Below are 10,933 nucleotides of genomic sequence, written 5' to 3' on the forward strand. Positions count from 1 at the left end.
GAAGTTTGTAGGTGAGGAAACTAAGCTTAGAGAGTTGAAATAAACTGTCAAAGTTCACAGTTTTTGTCTTGCAGAGGTAGGATTCAAACCCAGATGGTCTGATTCCAAAATTCTCACTCTTAACCATTTGATTTCTGGTCACAAGTATTCCAGGAAGTTGGTCAGGCTTTCTGGCTCTCTCATCATTTATTTCTGTTATTTCCAGCCACATAAGCCCAAAGCAACTAACACATCAGTAGAAGGATGATATTCTAGAGATGAGTTTCCTCAAAGCCCCCATCATGTCCTTGTTCCTCAGACTATAGATAAAAGGGTTCATCATAGGGGTGACCACTGTGTACATCACTGATACTATTGCATTCTTCCTGGAGGAGGGAGTGGCTGCAGAACTAAGGTACACCCCAAAACCTGTACCGTAGAACAAGGAAACAACTACTAAGTGTGACCCACAGATGGAAAATGCCTTATACTTTCTACCAGCTGATGGCACTTTCAGGACAGTGGAGACAATACGAGTATAAGAGAAAATGATCCCAGAGAGAGGAATAACACCCAACAGGCTGGTCACTAAATACACAAGGATATTATTGATGTGGATATCAGAACAGGCGAGCTTGAGAATATGAGCTAGTTCTCAGAAAAAGTGGGGGATCTTCAGGTCTGTGCAGAAGGACAGTCGCAGAGCCATCAAAGTGTGGAGCAGAGCATCCAGAACACTAATAAGGAAGGGAAGCAGAACCAGCAGCCCACAGAGCTTGGGGTTCATGATGACATTGTATCTCAGTGGGTGACAGATGGCCACAAAGCGGTCATAGGCCATCGTTACCAGAATTCCATTTTCTAAGCCAACAAAAGTCAGGACAAAGCAGATTTGGGTGAGACATCCTGGGTAACTGATGGCTTTGCTCTGTGTCTGGATATTCACCAGCATCTTTGGGAGGGTGGTAGTGGTGAAACAGATGTCAATGAAAGACAGGTTAGAGAGGAAGAAGTACATGGGGGTGTGGAGGTGGGAGTCATAGATAATGGCCAAGATGATGAGCAGGTTACCTAGCACAGTGACTAGGTATACAGAGAGGAAGAGGGAAAATAGAAGGGGTTGCAGTTCTGGATCCCCTGACAGTCCCAGAAGGAGGAATTCTGCAGTATTGGAGAGGTTTCCTGGTTTCATGTTGTTGATGAGTCTGGGAGAAAGATGGTGACAAGAAAACAAAACTTCAGGAGTTCACATCATGGCTTAGCAGTAATGAACCTGACTTATATCCATGAGGATTCAGGTTCGATCCCTGGCCTCATTTGGTGGGTTAAGGATCCAGCGTTGCCGTGAGCTGTGGTGTATGTTGCAGACTCAGGTAGGATCCTGCATTGCTGTGGCTGTGGCGTAGGCAAGCAGCTGTAGCTCCGATTTGACCCCTAGCCTGGGAACTACCATATGCTGTGGGTACAGCCCTAAAAATAAAATTAAAAATAATTTTTAGATGTACCATCCTCAGAATCCTAGAAAGTATCTCTTAATTAGCTCACCCTGATATCTAGGCCACTGAACAATTAAGTCCCCAGAATGGCCAGTAGAGAGATAGAAGGGAAATAATTAAAAAAATTTTTTTTGGTTGCACCTAGGTGTCCAGGCAAAGGATGCAGCCTGTGCCCCAGCAGTGACCCAAGCCACAGCAGTGACAATGCCAGATCCATAACCTACTAGGCCACCAGGGAGCTCCAGGAAGAGAAGTAGGAGTAAATACAACTGGATAATTATGTTTTCAAGGTAATGTTGGGACTTAGACAATAACAAATGCAAAATGTTTTGGAGCTCCAGCTCCAGATCTATACCACAGCTATGGCAATGCTGGATCTGAGCCACATCTGTGACCTAGGCTGCAGCTTATGGCAATGCCAGATCATTAACCTACTGAGCAAGGCCAGGGATCAAAGCCACATATTCATGGATACTATGTTGGGCTTTTGACCTGCTGAGCCACAATGGGAACTCCCAAAATGTTTGAGACAGTACATGCAAATAGTAAAACTTCAGAACTTTCAATCTAATTATCTTTATGTTTGAGAGAATATGACACTCAGTTTTAGAGGTTTACCTTACACATCTTTCCTGGTAATTTAAAACACAAATATACATGATCTTCTCTGCTTAATGGTGTTTGAACACAATGGATGGAGTTTAAAAGGAAGAAAGAAAGGAAGGTATAAAGAATGAAGGAAAGAAAGAAATGGAGAAAGAAAAAAGAGTGAGAAAGAAAGGGAGGAAGGAAAGAAAGAGAAAGAAAGAAAGGGGAGTTCCTGTTGTGGCGCAGGGGAAACGAATCCTACTAGGAACAATGAGGTTGCGGATTTGATCCCTAGCCTCTCTCAGTGGGCTAAGGATCTGGCATTTCCGTGAGCTGGAGTGTAGGTCACAGATGACGCTCAGATCTGACATTGCTGTGGCTGTGGTGTAGGCTGGCAGCTGGAGCTCTGATTAGACCCCTAGCCTGGGAATTCCAAATGACAAAAATAAAAAAGACTAGAAAGAAGGAAGGAAGGAAGGAAGGAAGGAAGGAAGGAAGGAAGGAAGGAAGGAAGAAAGAAGAAAGAAAGAAAGAAAGAAAGAAAGAAAGAAAGAAAGAAAGAAAGAAAGAAAGAAAGGAAGGAAGAAAGAAAGAAAGAAAAAAAGAAAGAAAGAAAGGAAGGAAGAAAGAAAAGAAAAGAAAGAAGGAAGGAAGGGAGGAAAAAGGATATTTCAATATGGAGCTCCTTTTGTGGCTCAGTGGTAATGAATCAGACTAGTATCCATGAACATGTGGATCCCTGGCCTTGCTTAGTGGGTTAAATATATGGCATTGCCATGAACTGTGGTGTAGGTCACAGACGTGGCTTGGATCTGGTGTTGCTATGGCTGTGATGTAGGCTGGCAACTGCAGCTCTGACTGGACCCTTAGTCTGGGAACTTCCATATGCCACAGGTGCAGCCCTATATTGTCTTTTTTACATACAGTATACATATATACAAAAAACATATATATATTCAAATATTACTGGGAGTTGTTGCAGTTAATCTCCGTGCATAGATTAATAGTCTAGATAGATCCATTTGCCCTCGTCTTCTTTCATACGTATCCCATTGGTGTCTTTCTCTCCCATCATTTTTCTTTTCTTAGAGCACTTTGTGAAAGTGAACATTAATTCCTCTTTATCCAGTAGCATAGGTTTCTTCCTCTATTTTTATTTGCCTTAACCCTGGCTTTTCTGTATATTACAGATCACACTAAAAACCACATAGATCATTTAAAAAAATGTTATGTTAAATGTTCTCATCCTAAGGGGAAAAAATTATAATTTTATATTAGGTGTTGGATGTTAACTAAATTTATTTGGTAATCATCATCTTGCAGTAGGTACATCTATCACATCATTCTATTGTACACCTAAGACTAATCCAATGTTGTATGTCAATTATATCTCATTTATTAAGAAAGAAAATGAAAGAGTAAGCCACAAATGGTACCCTGCCCCCTAATATTCCTGATTTGGCTACCTCAGTGCCTAGTTCAGGTAATCTTTGATTTCTGGAAGAGTCCCACAGGGACCAATTCTGAACGAGCTCCTCCCTCCCTTCCAGTTTATCCGAATTCCTGAGAAATTGATCCCGAGCCCCTCTCCCAACTCCCCCCCCTCCAAAAAAGGCTGGGCATAAAGGACTGGCATGTGCTGGTAATGTCAAAGCATCTGCCTACTGTTCTTATGAACCAATGAGGTAAAGGAATTTCTGCAATGATGTCTCGGCCAAATCTACCATAGAATCACAATATGTGTCTCCTTAGTACAGTGAACCTGAAACAGACAACATTAACAGCCTGCACCCAGCCAGAACCCAAAATGTGGGACTTGAACCCACATTTTAAATTAGCACTCACCCGATGTCTGGACTTACGGAGGTTTAGGTTCTTTATGCCTCTGCACAGAAGGAATTTAGTGAGAGACAAAGTGATAGGCAAGAAATAGATTTATTAGGATAGGACTTGAGAGTTGCAAGTGGGCAGGTAAGAAGCCTCTGGTCAGAGGATCTGGTGGGCTACAGTTTTATCATCCAGGGGGAATAGGGGTCGGAAAAGACTGCCTCTTCCTTTCTGGGACTACTAGCTCCTCCTTGGTATCCAGTAAGCTGTGTATTCAAATCAGCAGAAGGGCGGTCCTCAAACTCCTGCCCTTGATCTGAATCTGAATGCAGGCCTCTTCCCATCCCCCACCCAATGACCTGAGGCAAGTCTCGCACTTCCATTAATCAAGTAAGCCTGCCTTGTTCTGATGGCTTTTTTGAGCAGTCTATTAACTTACAGTGATCTCTCAAAGTCCCCTAGATTTCCCTCTCCATCTATGATACTCTACTGGGACTTCTAAAACTACTTATGCCTACTCCATCCCTATTAAACCCATGTAATCCAAGCTCTTTGCTTCACAGATTGAGGCCCTGAGCAAGGAGTTGACTTTTCCTGGAGAAATGTAAGCGAAAAACACAAAAACGTCAACCCTCTTGGGATATGACTTGAACTCAGATACACCTTGGTTCAATCACTAATCCCTCAACTGTGACTCGGCTCTGTGTCTTAGGGACACAGAACCCCTCCGAGCAGATCCAATTTTCCTATTTTTATCATGGTAACTGCTTTTATTTTTTAATTTTTTTTTCTTTTTTGGCCACCCCTCGGCATATGAAGTTCCCAGGCCAGGGATCACATGCAAACGGCTGCTGCAAACTAAGAACTGTGGCAATGCCGGATCCTTAACCACTGTGCTGGGCCAGGGATCAAGGGATTGAACCTGTGACCCAGTGCTCCAGAGATGCTGCCAATCCTGTTGCACCATGGCAGGAACTCTAATGGCAACTGCTTTTTAAAAAATGGACAGGATGGAGTTCCCATTGTGGTGTAGTGGTTAAGGACTCCTACTAGGAACCATGAGGTTGTGGGTTCGATCCCTGACCTTGCTCAGTGGGCTAAAGATCTGGCGTTGCCGTGACCTGTGGTGTAGGTTGCAGATGCAGCTTGGATCCCATGTTGCTGTGGCTCTGGCGTAGGCTGGTGACTATAGCTCCAATTCGACCCCTAGGCTGGGAACCTCCATATGCTGTGGGAAGCGGCCCTCGAAAAGGTAAAAAGACAAAACAAAAAACAAAAAAACAAACAAAAAAAAGACAGGACAAGGGTGTTACAGGGATGAGAAATGGACAGATGAAAAGCAATTACAGTGTTCAACATATGGGCACTTCAGTGATCTTCCAACCATTTTTGGTTTTACTAAGGACAAGTCCTGAAGCCTAGAAGGGAACTTAAGAGAGGGAGACAGGGTTAAAGCGGAAGAAGGGAAGAAGGAGGGAAAACGACTCAAGAATAACATCTCAGGGCTGAGAAAGGAAGGGTGTGCTCAAATTCCCACTGGGAGCCCTCTTTGTGTAATGAAATAGAGGAAATCACCCAAATAAATACCATATAGGAATATATACATAAGTTATGGCATAGCCATGATGTTCCCTGTTATTGCAATACTGTTTTATACTATGTTAACACTATTATATCATACTTAACTTTTTAAATGTTCATCCTATTAACTTTTTATATTCAAAATCAAAACATTTACATTAATTCTAGATGTATATAATTAAACTGAAAAAAAGTAAAGGAGAAAAGCAATTTATACAGAGACATTTATATATTTACATTTATGTAAATATAAATACCCCTTAAAATCAACTATTGTTTTATTTTCATGATGTTTTGTAATATCGTATTTCAAGCATCCTGAAAAGTACAAAGAGTGACCACAAAGGGCTTAAACCTACCAGAAAATGTGATCAAATTCAAATTCAAGTATCATTTCACACTTGCTTCATTTTTTTCCTTTTTAGCTATGCCTGTGGCATGTGGAAGTTCCCAGGCCAGGGATCAAACCCAAGATGCCAAAGCAGTGACCCAAGATGCTGCAGTGACAATGTTGGATCCTTAACCTGCTGTGCCACAAGAGAAATGCTGCCTCATTTTTAATAGATAAAACAATGAAGATTTCCTTGAAGGCCCAGTGTATTCTTGCACAATCTCAATACTGACTGTTCCTCCCAAGGGGTAACCATGATACTGAACTTTGCATCTATCACTCCCCTGGAGTGCTCTATATGAGTAATGATGGATTCATAAAATTCTATGCTTATGTAACATAATATATTACATGTTTGTCTTTGTTATACATATTACAAATGTAATTATTCAGCAACTTTGTTTTTGGTGTAGCACTCATCCCTATATTTATCAGTTTTTTTTGCTTTCTTTTAGGGCCAAACTTGGGGCATATGGATGTTCTCAGGCTAGGGGTTGAATCAGATCTACAGCTATGGCCATAGCAACATCAGATCCAAGCTGCATCTGTGACCTACACTACAGCACACAGCAACACAGGATCCTTAACCCAATGAGCAAGGCCAGGGATCCAACCAAAAACCTCACGGTTCCTAGTCAGATTTGTTTCTGCTGAGCCACAATGGGAACTCCTATCAATATGTTTTTCTTTTTACAGCCACACCTGCAGCATATGAAAGTTCTATGGGTTGAATTGGAGCTGCCTACACCACAGCCACAGCAACACTGGATCTGAGCTGCATCTACAGCTTACTGTAATGCCAGATTCTTAACCCAATGAACGAGGCCAGGGATCAAACCCACATCCTCATGGACAATATGTTGGGTTCTTAACCTGCTGAACCACAGTGGGAACTCCTCAATATTGACATAAGCAGACTTGGTTCATTAATTTACTATATGCTCTCACATCAATGAGCATTTGGGTTTGTTACAATTTTTTTCCCTATAGTAGAGAAGTACCTATGGAGATACATCTATATATAATAATAGCGTTAAACTAAGCATGACAAATATCCACCAAGTAGTCTCTGGGAAGGGAAGGCAGGGAATAATAAAGAGGATGTTATATGTTCATGTAACATTTCATTACTTTTTAAAAGTGTCTGAAGCTAACATGGCAAAAGGTCAGCCTTAATGCTGGAAGATGATTATGTGAATATTTTACTGTTCACTGTGCTGTTCTGATGTTTTATTTATTTATTTTGTCTTTTTGTCTTTTAGGGCCACACCTGAGGTACATGGAGTTTCCCAGGCTAGGGGTCTAATCAGAGCTGTAGCCACTGGCCTATGCCACAGCCACAGCAACTTATGATCAAGCCATATCTGCAACCTACACCACAGCTCACGGCAATGCCGGATCCTTAATCCACTGAGCGAGGCCAGGGGTTGAACCCACAGCCTCATGGTTCCTAGTCGGATTCGTTTCTGCTGTGCCACGATGGGAACTCCTGTTCTGATGTTTTAAAATATTTTGTAGGAGTCCCTCCTGTGGCACAGTGGGTTAAGGATCTGCTGTAGCAGCTTGGATCACAGCTGTGGCTCAGATTTCATCCCTGGCCCAGAAACTTCCATATGCCATGGATGCAGCCTATATATGTATATAGTTATGTTTTATTTGAGGGTTTTCAAAGACAAAAAGCTAGACTAATGGGTTTCAACCTCCTCTCCCAGAGTCCTCACAAGTAGGAGAGCGGGACAAGACTTGACTTCTCTAAGTATGAAATCTAGAACTAAGAGTGGGAAAGTTGAGAAGCCAAATTTACCCCACTCCAGTCCCACTCACTGCCAAAAAAAACAAAAGAAAGGAAGAAAGGAAGAAAGGAAGGAAGGAAGGAAGGAAGGAAGGAAGGAAGAAAGAAAGAAAGAAAGAAAGAAAGAAAGAAAGAAAGAAAGAAAGAAAGAAAGAAAGAAAGAAAGAAAGAAACGAGGGAAACCACAGTATTTGCAGAACATCTGCCAGATTTCTGAAAGGGCTAATTCATACTCAGGTGGGGAAGGGGTCCCTGGAATTTAGAAGACAGAGTACGAGTAAGAAATGATGAAAGCTGATTGCAAATTGGATATCAAGAAGTTCAAAAACTGGGAGTTCCCGGCACAGCGGGAAACGAATCGGATAAGGAACCATGAGGTTTCGGGTTCTATCCCTGACCTCGGTCAATGGGTTAAGGACCCGATGTTGTTGTGAGTTGTGGTGTAGGTTGCAGATGAGGCTTGGATCTGATGCTGCTGTGGCTGTGGTGAAGGCCAGCAGTTCTAGCTCCAAATCGACCCCTAGCCTGGGAACCTCCATATGCGGTGGATGTGGCCCTAAAAAGAAAAAAAAAAAAAAAAAAACACCTGGTAATTTTACTAATCCCATTGAATTTTATCTTACCTCTTGGGTGTCCTCCAGTTGGGCTGTTAAGAAAAATTAGCTGTTCAATTTCTCATCACATTTATTGGGCACTTGGGCACTTGATATTACCTTAGAGCAGTCAACATACTCATTCACCTTTCCTCTGGATATTGAAAGATGGAGGTGGGAAATCTGTCCCCTAGAAAGGGCAGATGGACCAAGTGAAGCAACTGGTTCCTAGGTAAGAGGGAGCATATCAGAAGTCACAGGTGTGCTGTTCCCTGACCTGAGTAGGGCTGTTGAGTAGAGAGGTCACATTAGACTGTTCGCAGTCTCAGTGGCCCTGGGGGCTCAATTTCCAAAGCTCCTCATTAGTCCAATGTGTACTGTCATTTCTACCCCAAAAGCAGCTCAAATCCCTAAGGAACACAGATCCTGGAAGGGAGAACTCCTGCATAGCTGACTTCCTGACCCTGAGAGGACAGATAGGTATATATCATTTTCTTCCCACATCTTTCCTCTCACCTCCAAGGCATCACATTCTTGGATTCTGGGGTCTAACCCTAAGGGAATTCCAAGCCTGCTCTGAACCAAATTGCTTAGAACAATTCCCAGCTGCTCTGAACCATAGGCTATCACTAAAGGACTAGAAAGCCAGAGTGATATTAAATTCCCAAAGGGACAGAGAGTCAGGGATGCAGGGAATGTATCATGGGATCATTTTCACCACGTCACTTATGGAAATTTTCTCCTTTCTTAATTAAAGTTCCTACAGGAGAGAAGTTAGAACTATTATAGGAAAGAGGTAGCAAGGAAACAAATTTACTAGTTACTTGGGTAGGCTTTTGGTGGTTGCCTGAAAAATAGACATAAACCGGGGGTTCCCTGGGGGTTCAATGGGTTGAAGATCTGGCATTGTCACTGCCATAGCTTGGGTTCAATCCCTGGCCGGGGAAATTCTGCACGCCGTGGGTGTTGCCAAAAAAAAAAAAAAAAAAAAAAAAGACGAAGAAAGAAAGAAAAAAATAGACATAAACCAACAATCTTAAAGAAATCACCAAAAAAGCACTAATCATAAAGGAAGCGACTGATAAACTGATTGCATTAATATTGGGAAACCCTGAGGAATATATAGCAACTCTCTGTACTATTGTTTCAACTTTTCTCTAAATATAAATGTAGTTCAATATAAATGTTTTGAAAATTTTAAAAATCAAAATATGGCACAACATACTCATCAAAATGGCCAAAATGAAAATGACAATATTGGCAACAGTGGGAATGTAAATTGGTGCAACCATTTGGAAAATTATTGGGTAGTTTTTTAATAAATAGGACCATATGTATTCCTTATGACCTAGAAATTGCATTCCTAACTACGTACCCAATGAAAATCTGTACAATTGTGAATCAAAAAACAAGATGCTCATGGCAGAACTATTTGTAACAGAGCCCAGCTAAAAACATAAAATGTTCAAAACAATTGAATGATAAGGTGTGCATATTCATTATATGGAAAACTATGCAACAATGAAATAAACTGAATGGGACAGAAAAATGAATCTCAAAAATATGTTAAGCAGAAGTCAGTCACAAATGCTAACATACAATATCAGGTACAAGAGTGCAAATAACTTTAAATATACTAAAAACTACTGAATTTTATACTTTAAATGGATGACCTTTATGGTATGTAGATTATATCTCAATTAGTTGTCTTAAAGATAGATTTCTTCATAAAATATGACATAAATGAATGTGTTTAGGAAACAGAAACAGATTCACAGACATAGAAAACAAACTTATGATTACTCCAGGGGAAAGAGGGTGCAGGGAAGGATAATGTAGGAGTTTGGGATTAGCAGATACAAACTACTATATATAAAATAGATAAACAAGGTCCTGTTATATAGCACAAGGAGCTACACTGTCATATAATAGACTATAACAGAAAAGAACATGGAAAAGTATATACATATAACTATATATATATATATATTTGAATCACTTTGCTGAACACAAGAAACTAACATTATATTGTAAACCAACCACATTTCAATAAAAAAAAAAGAATTAAAAATACATGATTCTGTAGGGTACTTACATTCTCATGGCAGGAGTCAGGGTAATTAGTAATGGAAAGAACATTAAAGAATGATTCTCAGGTGACAATAATATCCTATATGTTGACCAAAGTGTTCAGTAGTTAATATAGAGGTGTTCTACCTCATAAAAATTCATGGGATTGTGCATTCTTGTCCGGGTTAAATGTAAACACTATGAGTTATAAAAAGTTCAGAATTCCAAGAAGGATTTGACCATCTGCAATCTTCATGGGAAGATTCTTTATAGACCTTGTGCAGGAAATGATAGGTTAGAAGACATGAAGTGTATAAATACACAGATGATTTGTAAGCATGACTGAAGAGCCCTATCTGTTAAACACACATCCCGTGGAGTTTCCGTTGTGGCTCAGTGGAAAGGAAGCCAACTAAAATCCATGAGGATGTGGGTTCGATCCCTGGCTTTGCTCAGTGGATGAGGGATCCAGTGTTGTCATGAACTCGACTTGGATCCTGCATTGCTATGGCTGTCGCATAGACCAGCAGCTACAGCTCCAATTTGACCCCTAGCCTGGGAACCTCCATATGCTGCAGGTTTGGCCCTAAAAAGCAAAAACAAACACTACATTCCT

General features: G+C 41.0%; 1 protein-coding gene across 1 annotated transcript; it reads right to left on the bottom strand.

The window, feature by feature from the left end:
- Positions 1-232: 232 nt before the first annotated feature.
- LOC100623334 (olfactory receptor 7G3-like) lies at positions 233-1,177 on the bottom strand. Its single transcript, XM_013990534.1, is given in 1 exon segment — positions 233-1,177. A coding segment is annotated over 1 exon segment (939 nt). The 5' UTR covers positions 1,172-1,177.
- Positions 1,178-10,933: the final 9,756 nt, after the last annotated feature.

This window comes from Sus scrofa, chromosome 2, assembly GCF_054392235.1.
Source record: "Sus scrofa isolate SSC_HxYL_T2T_F1_AM1 chromosome 2, Sscrofa_HxYL_maternal_Yorkshire_Landrace_v2.0, whole genome shotgun sequence".
Lineage (NCBI taxonomy): Eukaryota > Metazoa > Chordata > Mammalia > Artiodactyla > Suidae > Sus > Sus scrofa.